Below are 15,585 nucleotides of genomic sequence, written 5' to 3' on the forward strand. Positions count from 1 at the left end.
ACCCTACATTTTGACTACATGACGACCTCTACTCCCAGTAGAAGCGGAGATATCGACGGAGAATGGTTGGAAAACTTTAACCTTCGATATCTCCTAAACGGTTAGAGATACAGGCTTCGGACAGGTACCAAATTAAAGCCCTTTCAAACCCTACATTTTGGACTACATGGACGACCCTCTACTCCCAATAGAAGCGGAGATATCGACGGATGAAGGCTGGATATCGACGGAGAAAGGTTGAAAACTTTAACCTTCGATATCTCCTAAACGGTTAGAGATACAGGCTTCGGACAGGTACCAAATTAAAGCCCTTTCAAAACCCTACATTTTGGACTACATGGACGACCCTCTACTCCCAATAGAAGCGGAGATATCGACGGATGAAGGCTGGATATCGACGGAGAAAGGTTGGAAAACTTTAACCTTCGATATCTCCTAAACGGTTGGAGATACAGGCTTCGGACAGGTACCAAATTAAAGCCCTTTCAAAACCCTACATTTTGGACTACATGGACGACCCTCTACTCCCAGTAGAAGCGAGATATCGACGGATGAAGGCTGGATATCGACGGAGAAAGTTTGGAAAACTTTAACCTTCGATATCTCCTAAACGGTTAGAGATACAGGCTTCGACAGGTACCAAATTAAAGCCCTTTCAAAACCCTACATTTTGCACTACATGGACGACTCTCTACTCCCAGTAGAAGCCGGAGATAATCGACGGAGAAAGGTTGGAAAACTTTAACCTTCGATATCTCCTAAACGGTTAGCGATACAGGCTTCGGACAGGTACCAAATTAAAGCCCTTTCAAACCCTACATTTTGCACTACATGGACGACCCTCTACTCCCAGTAGAAGCGGAGATATCGACGGATGAAGGATGGGTATCGACGGAGAAAAGTTGGAAAACTTTAACCTTCGATATCTCCTAAACGGTTAGAGATACAGGCTTCGGACAGGTACCAAATTAAAGCCCTTTCAAAACCCTACATTTTGGACTACATGGACGACTCTCTACTCCCAGTAGAAGCGGAGATATCGACGGATGAAGACTGGATATCGACGGAGAAAGGTTGGAAAACTTTAACCTTCGATATCTCCTAAACGGTTGGAGATACAGGCTTCGGACAGGTACCAAATTAAAGCCCTTTCAAAACCCTACATTTTGGACTACATGGACGACCCTCTACTCCCAGTAGAAGCGGAGATATCGACGGATGAAGGCTGGATATCGACGGAGAAAGTTTGGAAAACTTTAACCTTCGATATCTCCTAAACGGTTAGAGATACAGGCTTCGGACAGGTACCAAATTAAAGCCCTTTCAAAACCCTACATTTTGCACTACATGGACGACTCTCTACTCCCAGTGGAAGCGGAGATAACGACGAGGAAAGTTTGGAAAACTTTAACCTTCGATATCTCCTAAACGGTTAGAGATACAGGCTTCGGACAGGTACCAAATTAAAGCCCTTTCAAAACCCTACATTTTGGACTACATGGACGACCCTCTACTCCCTGTAGAAGCGGAGATATCGACGGATGAAGGATGGATATCGACGGAGAAAGTTGGAAAACTTTAACCTTCGATATCTCCTAAACGGTTAGAGATACAGGCTTCGGACAGGTACCAAATTAAAGCCCTTTCAAAACCCTACATTTTGGACTACATGGACGACCCTCTACTCCCAGTAGAAGCGGAGATATCGACGGATGAAGGATGGATATCGACGGAGAAAGGTTGGAAAACTTTAACCTTCGATATCTCCTAAACGGTTAGAGATACAGGCTTCGGACAGGTACCAAATTAAAGCCCTTTCAAAACCCTACATTTTGGACTACATGGACGACTCTCTACTCCCAGTAGAAGCGGAGATATCGACGGATGAAGACTGGATATCGACGGAGAAAGGTTGGAAAACTTTAACCTTCGATATCTCCTAAACGGTTGGAGATACAGGCTTCGGACAGGTACCAAATTAAAGCCCTTTCAAAACCCTACATTTTGGACTACATGGACGACTCTCTACTCCCAGTAGAAGCGGAGATATCGACGGATGAAGGCTGGATATCGACGGAGAAAGTTTGGAAAACTTTAACTTCGATATCTCCTAAACGGTTAGAGATACAGGCTTCGAACAGGTACCAAATTAAAGCCCTTTCAAAACCCTACATTTTGACTACATGGACGACTCTCTACTCCCAGTAGAAGCGGAGATATCGACGGAGAAAGGTTGGAAAACTTTAACCTTCGATATCTCCTAAACGGTTAGCGATACAGGCTTCGGACAGGTACCAAATTAAAGCCCTTTCAAAACCCTACATTTTGCACTACATGGACGACTCTCTACTCCCAGTAGAAGCGGAGATATCGACTGAGAAAGGTTGGAAAACTTTAACCTTCGATATCTCCTAAACGGTTAGAGATACAGGCTTCGGACAGGTACCAAATTAAAGCCCTTTCAAAACCCTACATTTTGGACTACATGGACGACCCTCTACTCCCAGTAGAAGCGGAGATATCGACGGATGAAGATGGTATCGACGGAGAAAGTTGGAAAACTTTAACCTTCGATATCTCCTAAACGGTTAGAGATACAGGCTTCGGACAGGTACCAAATTAAAGCCCTTTCAAAACCCTACATTTTGGACTACATGGACGACTCTCTACTCCCAGTAGAAGCGGAGATATCGACGGATGAAGACTGGATATCGACGGAGAAAGGTTGGAAAACTTTAACCTTCGATATCTCCTAAACGGTTGGAGATACAGGCTTCGGACAGGTACCAAATTAAAGCCCTTTCAAAACCCTACATTTTGGACTACATGGACGTCCCTCTACTCCCAGTAGAAGCGGAGATATCGACGGATGAAGGCTGGATATCGACGGAGAAAGTTTGGAAAACTTTAACCTTCGATATCTCCTAAACGGTTAGAGATACAGGCTTCGAACAGGTACCAAATTAAAGCCCTTTCAAAACCCTACATTTTGCACTACATGGACGACTCTCTACTCCCAGTAGAAGCGGAGATATCGACGGAGAAAGGTTGGAAAACTTTAACCTTCGATATCTCCTAAACGGTTAGAGATACAGGCTTCGGACAGGTACCAAATTAAAGCCCTTTCAAAACCCTACATTTTGGACTACATGGACGACCGTCTACTCCCAGTAGAAGCGGAGATATCGACGGATGAAGGATGGATATCGACGGAGAAATGTTGGAAAACTTTAACCTTCGATATCTCCTAAACGGTTAGAGATACAGGCTTCGGACAGGTACCAAATTAAAGCCCTTTCAAAACCCTACATTTTGCACTACATGGACGACTCTCTACTCCCAGTAGAAGCGGAGATATCGACGGAGAAAGTTTGGAAAACTTTAACCTTCGATATCTCCTAAACGGTTAGAGATACAGGCTTCGGACAGGTACCAAATTAAAGCCCTTTCAAAACCCTACATTTTGGACTACATGGACGACCCTCTACTCCCTGTAGAAGCGGAGATATCGACGGATGAAGGATGGATATCGACGGAGAAAGGTTGGAAAACTTTAACCTTCGATATCTCCTAAACGGTTAGAGATACAGGCTTCGGACAGGTACCAAATTAAAGCCCTTTCAAAACCCTACATTTTGGACTACATGGACGACTCTCTACTCCCAGTAGAAGCGGAGATATCGACGGAGAAAGCTTGGAAAACTTTAACCTTCGATATCTCCTAAACGGTTAGAGATACAGGCTTCGGACAGGTACCAAATTAAAGCCCTTTCAAAACCCTACATTTTGGACTACATGGACGACCGTCTACTCCCAGTAGAAGCGGAGATATCGACGGATGAAGGATGGATATCGACGGAGAAAGGTTGGAAAACTTTAACCTTCGATATCTCCTAAACGGTTAGAGATACAGGCCTGGCTCTGGTACCAAATTAAAGTCCTTTCAAAACCCTACATTTTGCCGTATATGGCGACTCTCTACTCCCAGTAGAAGCGGAGATATCAACGGAGAAATGTTGGAAAACTTTAATCTTCGATATCTCCTAAACGGTTAGAGATGCAGGCCTGGCTCTGGTACCAAATTAAAGTCCTCTCAAAATCCTACATTTTGGACTACATGGAAGACTCTCTACTCCCAGTAGAAGCGGAGATATCGACGGAGGAAGGCTGGATATCGTCGGAGAATGGTTGGAAAATTTTAACCTTCGATACCTCCTAAACGGTTAGAGATACAGGCCTGGCTCTGGTACCAAATTAAAGTCCTTTCAAAACCCTACATTTTGCCGTAAATGGCGATTCTCTACTCCCAGTAGAAGCGGAGATATCAACGAAGAAAGGTTGGAAAACTTTAATCTTCGATATCTCCTAAACAGTTAGAGATACAGGCCTGGCTCTGGTACCAAATTAAAGTTCTCTCAAAACCCTACATTTTCGACTACATGGACGACTCTCTGCTCCCAGTAGAAGCGGAGATATTAACGGAGAAAACTTGGAAACTTTAACCTTCGATATCTCCTAAACGGTAAGAGATACAGGCCTGGTTCTGGCACCAAATTAAAGTCCTCATGTTACAAATGCATAACAATGCTCGAGACCGTTCTTGTCAATTACGCTTTTATGGTTGTAGCACGGACATAAACCGCCTGAAAGTGGATGTAGCACGGACAGCCACCAGATTCAGTTTTTACCGTCGAGACCTAAAAGTGGTTGTAGCATCGTAGTTCCCCTCTCAAAATGGATGCTGATAGCGCCCATTCCCAGTGCGAAAAATCGGTGTCGCCGAAAACGCCGTGTTGGCCGCTCTCAGCTTCCTCTCAGATATTACCTCGTCGTTGTGGAAATGAAGTGAGTGAAATGTTATGAAATATATCTGACAGTTTTACTTCAACTTCTTCAGAGGACGCATGCACATGAGTGTCACCGAAAAACTTTACGACGTGGCCATTCTTAGATTTCTCTTTGATATTATCGATCTGTGGCAACACAATCTATACAATCACAATCCCACAATTTGTGGTAACACGTAAATATTTATCATTTTCAACTGCAAACGAGTTTCGGAGCGTGTATTTTTCACTTATAAAATCGCTTGCAAACACTTTTAAGAATTTAATATAGTTACAAGTAAGTTAAACTGTTTTTTTGAATATTAATGGATTTTATAGTTGTAAACATAGTATTGATAATGAATACATATTGAACTGCTTATATACTTTGAAAGCACGTCATATATAGTTACGAATGACTTATAAATTGTTAATTCTGTGTCCCTGTTAATTGTATAGCTAACATTAATCTGATATATGTAGAGTAATTTCTTTATTTGAATATTTTTAGAAAGTTTCTTTTCACATAGAGGTTTAAATTCAATTCAGTTTACTTTAACATGACTTACTGCAATAAAATTAAAAAAAAAGCATGTTTTTTAAAGGTAATTATAGTGAATATTATGTACTTTAGAATGTCAGGTCGAGAAGGAGGTAAGAAGAAGCCCTTGAAGGCACCAAAGAAGGAATCTAAAGTTTTAGATGACGAAGACGTCGCATTCAAGCAAAAGCAGAAAGAACAACAGAAAGCACTGGCTGAAGCAGCAAAGAAAGCCAGTCAAAAGGGCCCTCTAGTCACTGGTGGTATAAAAAAATCTGGAAAAAAATGATCATGTTGTAATCGTGTTGTAATGGATCATGTTATAATATGCAATTTATTTTATATCTGATACTTTGTAACTTGTGATTTAATGTTAAACCAAACCTTCTTTTAACGGTTCTTTATTTCAAGAGATGTTTTGAACTTGTAAATAAAAGCTGCATTTCATTATATGCGTTCTGTATGTTTTTATATTAGTGAGATAAGTTAAATTATTGATTGAACAAACTATTGATCACAACAGACTTTGTATGGTTTTTATCAAATATTAAATTGTGAAAAGAACAAGAAAATAAAGGATATATGGAAAGTTATAAGAAAACATCCATTTTAATATAGCTTGCAAAATATTTTTAAACAATACTTATAAAATGTTACTTGACATTAAATTATTCCTCAAATGCTTTTGAGTTAAGTATATTCATAAAATTTTATGGAGCTGTCTTAAAAGAATCATATATCAAATATTAGATTAAATATTGGAGAATAAAGATTATGAGTTAAAAATCAAAATTTGGTAAACAACTAATTTTAATTTTGGCTTGCATTGTTTTGATTGATCAGGTTCTAATTTTCAATTTGTAATACTAGATTTTCAATACTTCAAGTCTGATATGGACTAAAGTATTCCTGTACCTCTAGTTTTAACAACCCCTTGAAAGTTCAGTCAATATTTTATGTTGACGAAATAAATCTTTAGATGGCGCCAAAACACTGGTCAAAACATCAATATGGTAGTTTGATGGGTGCGGGCTTCCTCTTTTGACATAGTAATGAATCAGATGACCTTTTCATATTGAAAGAATATATATTAATAGTAAGTTAAAAGATCTTTTGTTTGTAAATAATATGTCCCAATTAGGTGTAAATTATATGTTTCAACTAATAAATTAAAAAGCTTTGTATTTTTTAATAACTCATCGATAGGTCAGAAGAACTTTCCATTCTATAGCAATATGATTGAACAGTCCTCGAATCATATATAATTGAATTTTGTGATTATTTTAGTAAAAATCTAATCATAAACAATGTGGAGATCCTCAGTTGTCGCAGCATCAAATCGTATATTTCCTGGACTCATACATCATGAAATAGAAGCAATTTATCAGTATATAGGTATAGGTATGTAGAATGAAAATGGTGAAAACAATTTGTTTCCACCATAATTTGTAGTTTACGTTTTTTATTTTACACAATATCTTTATCGTGCCAAGTTCATAAAACTTAATGAGCCAAATTTCAAGATATTATCTAGAATCTCTTAATTCAAAATATGAAGTTTAATTATATATATAATTTGATATTCTCTGATATTATTAATAGCTAAATTGGTTGCTTTTATTGCAATCTGCGAAATTACATGCATAACTAACATTCTTTATGAATACAAACTTGTAGTTCTTATGATTTATAGTTTTTGCTTTTTACAGGAAATGGATTGCAGTCTAGCTTATATTTACAAATGGCATTGTATTTAGGTATATGGATATATCCATTTTGGTTTTTCATAGAACTTGTTCATCTAGATGAGGAAGTAAACATAACTATATATAGAAAACATATTTTAGGATTCAGCATTTCAAAATCATATATGTAGGAAAATGCTATTTCGTTTTACAGTATTTTCATTGGGTTGGTGGATATAAATATATAACTGTGGCAGTATTTATTGTTGTATCCATATTGCAAGGTGTACGACTGTTTTTAGGATATCTTGGGAATTTGGCACAAAAGGTAACTTGCATCAATAATGTAAAAATAATAAGATATATAAATTGTGTGCTAATACATTAGGATTAAAAATATATTTTAGATCCCAGAACTGACAAGCTTTTGGCTTATATCTGTTTTCATAATTTTCCCTTTGGAAGTATATATCCTTGTCAACAGCATAACTGCGGTCCGCTTTAGTGAAACGATCATAAATAGTATTATGCTACTTACAGTTACCGTGGAAATTGTAACAGGTGCACTGACTTTAAACAGATTTGCAAATCATTATACTAAAAGATTCTACGTTGCACAATTATTAGGGATTGATGATAAGATAACACAATAAAACAAATAACAAACATGATGATAAAGCATATTATCATATATAGCTATCATATATAGCATATATCATACATATTATCATATATCATATAAAGCATATTAAAGCATGTTATATAATATGATAAAAATTTGATATTACTGATTTTAAACTTAAACGAAACCAGTTTGTACATATATTCACTGCACTATTTGTTTTTCAAGTGAAATGAATACTCACGTTTAAAACGTAAATTTATATATACACACCCTGTATAAAATGTCATATTTAAAAGTATTGTTTCGCATTCACGAGATTTCGTCGTGAATTCTACTTTGTGGAAATCTCGAATTGGATCGCGGGCCAATACTTTTCAATGCGACGGGGAATGGAACGTGAAAATCTTGTATATCTCTGAATTCGAAAACAATTAGGAGAAGAAGTGAATACTTTTTTCACTTTCTTCAATGCGAAAGTTCGCATTTGAAAATTATCGATTGCGATTGAATGCAAGGCATATTTGAAATGAATTGAATCCTTTTTAATGCGAAGAATTCACCACTGCCGTCTCGCATTTAGCGCGGTGAAATTTAATAGGAACTAATACTTTTCAATCCCTTTCTTCGGATCAGAAAGCAGAATTTCAAACAAGCAGACGTATTCAAAATGTCAATACTTTTTAATGTTTCAATTCGATATTTTATACAGGGCATATAATATAAATTTCAAATTTATCTTGAGAGGAAAGATTGGCAAGAATTGTGTGGTTTTTATGTAATTTTATATTTTTACTTAGTAATACATATATATTCTCTTCTCGTCAGCTTTTGCAAACTCGGTACGATATATTGTCTCCGTAATATTTTTGTTTTTGCTAAAAATCTAACTTATTAAAATAATTTAAGATATATATATATCATACTGTACATATGTGTATGTTTGTTTAATAATATACAAGTGTCTTTCTGCTCTAACGACCTATTTGTTTCTGTTAGAACCTGCGTCTCTCTCTTTCTCTCTCTCTCTTCTCTGTTTATCAATCGCTTTTTAAAATTCTACTTATAGTATATAAGTGTATATATATAATTGCATATATATTATATAATAATAGGTTCTCTATGAAATTTCCGCAATGTAGTTATACAAGCACTTCCAATATGTCTCATATTATATCAGTAATATATTCATTATATTGAATAATGCATATTTGTGCACGTTACGGATATTATTAATCAATTGTTTTGCACTAGTGGGAATTAAGACTACATCACGAAACGCGCTAAAGAGACCATTTTTACAAAATAAATTATTATAAAGTAGTTCCCTGCATATTCAACATGTAAAATATTGTACATGAGCAAAATGTGTGTACCCCGTATAGTTATTAAATATTTGTCACTCGACTATATGATCATACGCGTTGTTATATAAAATTCATGTCACTTGCGTGCACGCACGTACACCTCAAAATCTACATATATAGCAACGAGTGCAAGCTCTTGTTTGATTCTCGACGGTATGCAAATCGTATATCCGAAAATATCCACGCGAGAATTCTTAGTGGAGTAGAACAATAAATAAATAGATAATTGAATTGAGGGAGGAACCTTCTAAATTACATGTGCAAATCGTCTCATGCCATTGTTCTAGCCGTAGTTGTACTACATGTATACCATGGCAGTATAATACTTTGATTAACGAGCCTAAATAAATATTGCACTATCGCCACGAAGTATCGAGAATAAAAACTAGGAATTCAACATCTTGTCATATCGTTGTGTTCATAGAGCAACGGAAATTATCAGCTACTGAATATCAGATCAGAATGAGTATCAGAGCAATGACAGAATGAAACGCGAGTGATGGTGCGTACTTCGATGAAATCAGTGGGAAAATAATTTGTTCGCTGTTGTATCCTCACCTTCGCCGTACACCTCTTGTCATATTATAATATATATCGCTACTAAAAAAATATTTTAAACTTATCTACGCGGCTTTGTCGACAAATGCAATTAGCACGCAAAAAAAAAAAATATATATATATATATACCAAGAGAGAACTTACCACTGAACTTCGCACTGCTTAATTTTTAAAGTATCCGCACTGAGTTTTATCAAACTGAGAGTACAGAAAGAAAATATCTTTGGAGAGAGATCATTTACAGTGAGTATTTAAGCCGATATTGCTTATCAGAGGTAACGACCTTCGCGACGGATTGGAAAGTCAATTTATCCGTCACTATATACGCTGACCTTTAAAAGGCAGTGGGAAGAGGATGTTTGAGCACATTCCCAGTGGAGTCTTCGGCCACGAGAGTGAGGGTGGTGAGGCAGTGGGGTGGAGGTGATGGTACTAGAGCCTCCAAAGGTGGTCGCGAGCCAGGAAATTGACGAGAACCCACAACCATCCCTCCTGAAGTTTCCCTAAGCTCTATGACACGTATTCCGTATCGCGATCTCACCACATTCCTTACAAGGAAAATCGATCATTATTAACAATCGTCGCACCGAAACTTACCTGACTTCTCACTGATATGTAAGTCTTATGGAAAAGATATCAGAGGATATTTCTTAACTTTGTATTGGTCTCTTAATCACATTAATTCCCTGGAAGAAGAGTGTATTTTCCCGAACAACTAATTTACCTTTTCCCATCGTATTCGATTTCATGATGATGCCTGGTGGAAAGATTGTCCATTTCATTGTTGAACCAGCGATGATGGGCGAGCAACGCCGCGCACGACGGGCCCCAGAAGGTACGATCGGACTGCGAAGGCGGTTCCGAAGCGATGAGGCTCTTAGTGAGCGATCTGTTGAGCTCAGGGCTAGCTGGCGCCGAAAGTCTCCCAGGTAACTGCCTCGAAGTGGGAGACGGTGTTGGTCTGGATGTCTCCGAGAGCAACCTGCCTCTTCGCGGACTCGACAGCACGGATTCTTGTACAGTCACCGTGACGCTGAGTGGTCTACTAAGGGCGACAGTCGTATGTTGAGGGTCCCTTCTGATGGGATTGCGATTGAAGTCGATTCCAGCAGCCCCTACGAAAACCCTGTCGACGTAGTCGAATCCTCGACCCATTATTCCCTCCCGAGTGTGACCGAGATCAAAGGTATGGCCAAGTTCGTGTAGGACGGAGCCCAAGGTCGTCGCTAAACAGCCGCCGTGGGTGCCGCGGTAGTTGCTATCGTCCATAAGCTGCTCGGTGTCCACGATAGTGACGTCCAAGAATCTCGGTAACACCTGAATTACGGTAGCAAGCTTAACTTTAGAGTGTCATCCTTCTCATACCATCTTTACATGCAAACGGTAGGAGACACCGCATCAGTTAGCTCAACAGTCATGTTGGCCGAAATGGCCGTCGAGTCAACTTGAAGCCGGTGTACGAATCATTCCTTGATTCGCGAGCCAACGGACCTGAGCCATACACGTAGGCCAAGTATGAAGACACGCTGAGCCGAAGAGCGCCAAGCCACCTCCGCCGAGAGCTGCATGGCCTTGGGTCCTCGCCAAGGTATCCTCGTGCGTTCGAGGACTAGGCGCGCCACGGTATCTCGTACATGAGAGAAACGCTAGATATTTACGATTCCTGGACGCTAAGGGGCCGGTCATGAGTTCGCGCGCGATCAGCTCCCAGAGCTCCCTCTGCTTCATCGCCCGGGCGCGGTCCACGTGGAGCATGCTGTGCATCACCAGGCATTCCGGCCCGTCCAAGTCCCTCTCCAATTGGAAAGTTTTCCTACCGTAACCGGCCTCACGCAGCTTCTCGGCCGTCAAAGTCTGAAGTAGTCTGGCACCGAGCCCTATCCTCGTCGCCGCGCTTTCGGGCGATCGATCCTCACCCCGTGGTCCCTGAAAACACAGATCAAACCGCGAGCCGTAATCGTCACGATGCACTCTGCATGCTGTGAATAAACTACGAGATCGCAATCATTTCGCGGAATTGAGCAATAAAGGGACCTTAATCAGCCTTGTCGTGGCCGAGTGCATAGGCAAGCTTGGCACGGCAATACGGCTGTTCGTCAAACACAGTGACGATCGATAATCGGGAAGGTGCACGCCACGTTCTCTCCCAACGGCTGAATTACTCGATGAATCCGTGCGCGAATCGAAACGAGCCCGGAAGATCGATAGTGCTGGTCAAAGCATTATTGAAACGACTGTCTATTGTTTGAGACTTCAAGCGATTGTGCACGATGCACGATGCGGCGACCCTTGATGCCTTACTGATCTTGAGGAAAGCTGCACTTGTCGTCAAACTGAAACTTGAAACTCACCTGAAAATAACCGTCATGACCGGCGCAGATGACGTAGACCGGTGTGACCCGAAGCCTGGTGGTCCTCGGCTCGTATATCAGGATGAGCCTCCTCTTGTGGCCGCCTGCCTCGAGTTCCAACTTGTTAGGTCCACGCGCCAAGTCCACCAGGACGCGGAACTGTCCGGCGATGATCGGCCACTCGGAGGTCACGTTCTTGTAACCCCGAACGGTGATGTAGCTGCATAGCGCAGGTGCTCGACCTCTTATCAGGGCCAAGCTGTACGTCAAGGTCTCGCCGTCCGCTAAGTTGCATATCGTGATACCTTCCGGATTACCGTTCGTCGCGAAAGTGCGATGACGGTGGTGGTTGTCCGCCAACGTCGCGTCTGCAAGTACCTGAGTACACGTGCAGGGATTTGTTTTTGTATTCGGCAGATCGGATAGACGGATAGATGAGAAGAGCACTGTGAGAGCGACGGGAGAGTAAAGTAAGAAAAGTTACCGATGTCTCAGAGTAATTTCAACGGAACTGTTTGCAATTATATGTAATCTCGCAGGGTACGTGATTACGCGCGTCTGTATCGAACCACAGCAGATCGAAATCCCTGTCCAAAGTCAATCCGATTAAGCCTCCTGCGCGAGTGGCGCGACATAAGACACTTTAAAGGCATCGAGGCGTTATCGATTGTAGCTTTCGCAGCCGTAAGCACACCGGCTTATTGTTCGTAAACTCCTGTATGCCGGAGGGCGATCTCCGTTATTGAACCGTATTAGGATATAGACAAGACTGCGCGCCATATCGGCGTTGAGTTCTATTGATATTATATAATATATAATATAATATAATATTATGATATGATATTATAATATGTGAGAATGAGAGACAATCGGCGCCTTGACTTGCGCCATTTCTGCCGCAATTAAGCTAATATTCTACGCTTATTCTATTATACTTTTCGTACATTGAGAGACTATTCCGTTAAAAAAGGAAAAAAAAACAGATGCGACGTAGAAAGAAGAGAAATAAATTTTCAGAGGCGTCAGTCGCGCAGGTTGGCGTTGGTTTTGCACGAGTTTTGGCGCCAGTTTGAGGTCACATGCAAAACTCTCCCGACGAAAACGGCGTGCCAAGTTTCCACGAGCAAGGAAAAACAAGTCGATACTCCAATTCTGGAGCGGTTATTGGGCAAATACTCAATTACGAGTACGCGAGATGCATGCTTCCGATTTTGATAAACGCACGTAAGTGTTCGCAGGAACACGAAGATACGTGTACGGTTCACTTGAGTGATCAATACGTCCGCATAAGCGGCTGCATGTTAATGATCTGTTTCACAGGCCGAATGCTTGACGTGTGTTATATACGCCGTAACACCGACTTTTACAGCGGGGTTTCACCTACGACCTACGTCGCGCTGGGCTAAAGTTGAGAATCGTAGGAAACCGTAGCGAGCAAACGTCAAGACGCGTACGCGCGCTTCCGAAATTACGAATGTCCGTCGTACGACTCTATTTTGAACTTTGCGTTGTTCGGAGAAGAGAAGCCGATGGAGCAACGGAAATACGGTCCGCGTCAACGACACACACACACACGCAGGGTGCCGATTTAAATATAAAAATGGCGATGCAAGAAAGCGTGGTTTTTATAGTTTTGCAGTCTCCCTTTCCTTTGGAGATATTTTCGTGAATCCTCGTCACAAGAGATTACGCGGCGATCTCATCGCACGAGACTGATCCGAAATTCTCCGGAGAAACCGACGAAATAATAAATTTTGAAAATGAACGCCGCGGACGCGAGCGTCGGTCACACGGGGGCTTCCCCGTCACGTGCTGCGATCACGCGGTGGATTTAGCAAGCGTGACAGCGCGTACTCGCCGCAGCGCAACGATCTCCGTTCTTCCGGTCATTAAAGTGCGTCGCGTCGAGTATCCGAGCGGAAATCGCGTTTTCACATCGCGCGCCGTTTGTTCCCCGCGATCCGGCTCTCCCTACGACATCCTGATTTCTTTCATTCTCTTACCGAGCGACTTCCGTTACACTCGACTAACCAGTCGCGAGTAAAACAGATGACAGACGTAGCAGACGACACATACGCGGATGCAGAAACGCCTGTCAGCTACGCGACCTCTTTCCACGCACGACATTCGCGCTTTTCCATCGGCGTGCAGGAGAGGCGCGCGACGTCCCGAAGTTCATTCCACGTCCGCGTACTTGCCGTCTCTCCAGGAGTCCGGGAGTTTCGAGCGAGACGATTCGGGAATCCTTGAGCGGACGGGCCGGAACATTCGTCGCGGAAACGTTAGCGAGGCACGTAATAACGCAACGTGTCACTCGGGGGATCTTCCTGCGCGCTCGTCGACTTACCATTTTGCAGGAGGCGAGTAGGTGGACGAACGTCGAGGAGGTACGAGCGTTTCAGCCGGCTCCGCGGACATGCGGAGAGAGAGACTGTGGCGCCGAGGCGGCGGCGAGTGGCGGGTTGCGGTACTATGGAGTTTCTGCAGCGGCGCATGCAGACGCGCACCCGCACTCGTCGCGTCCTTGTCCCGCTCACTCGCGCATCTCGTCGCTCTCCGTCGCCGGATGTCCCTCGGGCACCCTCGCGGCGCGTCTCCACCCCCGTCGTGTATATTTTCACTGCACCACTCGTCGTAGCGCGGCTACGTGCCGCGTGTGCGACTGCAAAATGCGATGCAAACTGCGAAGCTGCTTGCGAGATACGACGGCGCGACGCTCGGGCACGGGGGGGGAGGGGGGAGGGGAAACGGACGGATCAACCCTGCGATTCACATGCGGCCGAAGATTCGTTGGCTATTTATCGCCAAATTTTCCGACCCTTTCCCTCCCCCCCGCCGCTATTCTCCCGCTGCAGCCGTTTTATCTCGGGCATAACGGTGAGTCATGTCGTTGACTATCGCTTTCATAAATTGCGAGATGCGGGGCGCGCGAGAGCACACCGTTCTCCGTCGTCGTAAAAATGTTCGTGGACTTGAATTATCCTCGATTGCAACTCGCGACGTTCATGCAAGTCGCAGACGTACGTTGATTCCGCGTCGCGTGAACATCGCGAGTTAACGCCCGTTTATGGCCACGAAAGGGGCGGACGGACAGACAGTCTCTCCGCATCGCGCGAAATGTTTTAAGCAGCCTGAAGATTCAAACGTCTGAAAATTATTCAAACACTTGCCAATTTCTGTCGAGCAGGCGATTGGCTCGGGCGCTCTTCACCTTGTAGCTCTCGCGTTTCGTTTGCGCCGTTTAGGACTCGGCCGTGTCAGTTTCCAGTCGATCGAATACGTCGCCTTCAAGGAGACTCAGACCGGCGCTTTGGCGTTTGCATCAATTTTCAAGGTGCTCACCGTCGGAACGCCTCCTCGTGCGCGAGATGTCCGAACAAGCGCGCGTCGCTCTTGCAGCGGGTAACTGCAATTTCAGGCACACTTCCAAGTGCTGTTCCGTCCGTTGTTATCTCGCGTTGCTGTGAGACGCGGATTAATCCAACGAGTAATCCAAGGCTCTCCGGCGCTAATGAATGCGCATATCACGCAGCCTGCAGTCGAGATCCGCAGTCGGGAGAGTGCGAAAATTGGCTCGTTTGTGGAGTTATCATCGCGGCGATCTTCCACTGCCGGCGCGACCCCGTGAGAATCGA

General features: G+C 42.7%; 3 protein-coding genes across 4 annotated transcripts; 2 read left to right on the forward strand and 1 right to left on the reverse strand.

Annotated features, from left to right (window-relative positions):
- The first annotated feature begins 4,664 nt into the window (after positions 1 to 4,664).
- Positions 4,665 to 5,819, forward strand: LOC105192016 (translation machinery-associated protein 7 homolog). Of its 2 annotated transcripts, none has more exons than XM_011155868.3 (2): positions 4,665 to 4,845; positions 5,461 to 5,819. In XM_011155868.3, exons 1-2 carry the CDS (start codon positions 4,739 to 4,741, stop codon positions 5,654 to 5,656), a joined length of 303 nt encoding a protein of 100 aa, XP_011154170.2. In that variant the 5' UTR covers positions 4,665 to 4,738; the 3' UTR covers positions 5,657 to 5,819. The 2 variants fall into 2 exon arrangements, with proteins under 2 accessions (XP_011154170.2, XP_011154171.1); XM_011155869.3 differs by lacking the exon at positions 4,665 to 4,845 and adding an exon at positions 4,852 to 5,124 and having other exon boundaries at positions 5,461 to 5,716.
- A 529-nt stretch (positions 5,820 to 6,348) lies between these two features.
- On the forward strand, positions 6,349 to 7,757 carry LOC105192014 (transmembrane protein 17B). The gene is made up of 5 exons (XM_011155865.3): positions 6,349 to 6,463; positions 6,655 to 6,768; positions 7,077 to 7,180; positions 7,267 to 7,380; positions 7,460 to 7,757. The coding sequence occupies exons 2-5, from the start codon at positions 6,675 to 6,677 to the stop codon at positions 7,703 to 7,705; spliced, it is 558 nt and encodes a 185-aa protein (XP_011154167.1). The 5' UTR covers positions 6,349 to 6,463; positions 6,655 to 6,674; the 3' UTR covers positions 7,706 to 7,757.
- Positions 7,758 to 8,584: 827 nt separating this feature from the next.
- LOC105192015 (putative zinc metalloproteinase YIL108W) lies at positions 8,585 to 14,616 on the reverse strand. Its single transcript, XM_011155867.3, has 5 exons — positions 14,298 to 14,616; positions 11,951 to 12,328; positions 11,091 to 11,525; positions 10,324 to 10,916; positions 8,585 to 10,147 (listed from the first exon to the last, which is right to left on the reverse strand). The coding sequence occupies exons 1-5, from the start codon at positions 14,298 to 14,300 to the stop codon at positions 9,934 to 9,936; spliced, it is 1,623 nt and encodes a 540-aa protein (XP_011154169.1). The 5' UTR covers positions 14,301 to 14,616; the 3' UTR covers positions 8,585 to 9,933.
- Between the last annotated feature and the right edge of the window lie 969 nt (positions 14,617 to 15,585).

The sequence above is a fragment of the Harpegnathos saltator genome, unplaced genomic scaffold, assembly GCF_003227715.2.
Source record: "Harpegnathos saltator strain DR-91 unplaced genomic scaffold, Hsal_v8.6 scaffold794, whole genome shotgun sequence".
NCBI classification, from domain to species: domain Eukaryota; kingdom Metazoa; phylum Arthropoda; class Insecta; order Hymenoptera; family Formicidae; genus Harpegnathos; species Harpegnathos saltator.

What these genes read in the sequence shown, in the direction of transcription:
- LOC105192016 (XM_011155868.3), top strand. Translation starts at nt 4,739, where the DNA reads ATGCTGATAGCGCCCATTCCCAGTGCGAAAAATCGGTGTCGCCGAAAA. An exon ending in CTCGTCGTTGTGGAAATGAA is followed by an intron (nt 4,846 to 5,460) that starts GTGAGTGAAATG and finishes TATGTACTTTAG; the next exon opens with AATGTCAGGTCGAGAAGGAG.
- LOC105192015 (XM_011155867.3), bottom strand. An exon ending in GTCATGACGGTTATTTTCAG is followed by an intron (nt 11,526 to 11,950) that starts GTGAGTTTCAAG and finishes CTGTGTTTTCAG; the next exon opens with GGACCACGGGGTGAGGATCG. An exon ending in ATCGAATACGATGGGAAAAG is followed by an intron (nt 10,148 to 10,323) that starts GTAAATTAGTTG and finishes TTTCCTTGTAAG; the next exon opens with GAATGTGGTGAGATCGCGAT.
- LOC105192014 (XM_011155865.3), top strand. Translation starts at nt 6,675, where the DNA reads ATGTGGAGATCCTCAGTTGTCGCAGCATCAAATCGTATATTTCCTGGA. An exon ending in TTATCAGTATATAGGTATAG is followed by an intron (nt 6,769 to 7,076) that starts GTATGTAGAATG and finishes TGCTTTTTACAG; the next exon opens with GAAATGGATTGCAGTCTAGC. An exon ending in TTGGGAATTTGGCACAAAAG is followed by an intron (nt 7,381 to 7,459) that starts GTAACTTGCATC and finishes AATATATTTTAG; the next exon opens with ATCCCAGAACTGACAAGCTT.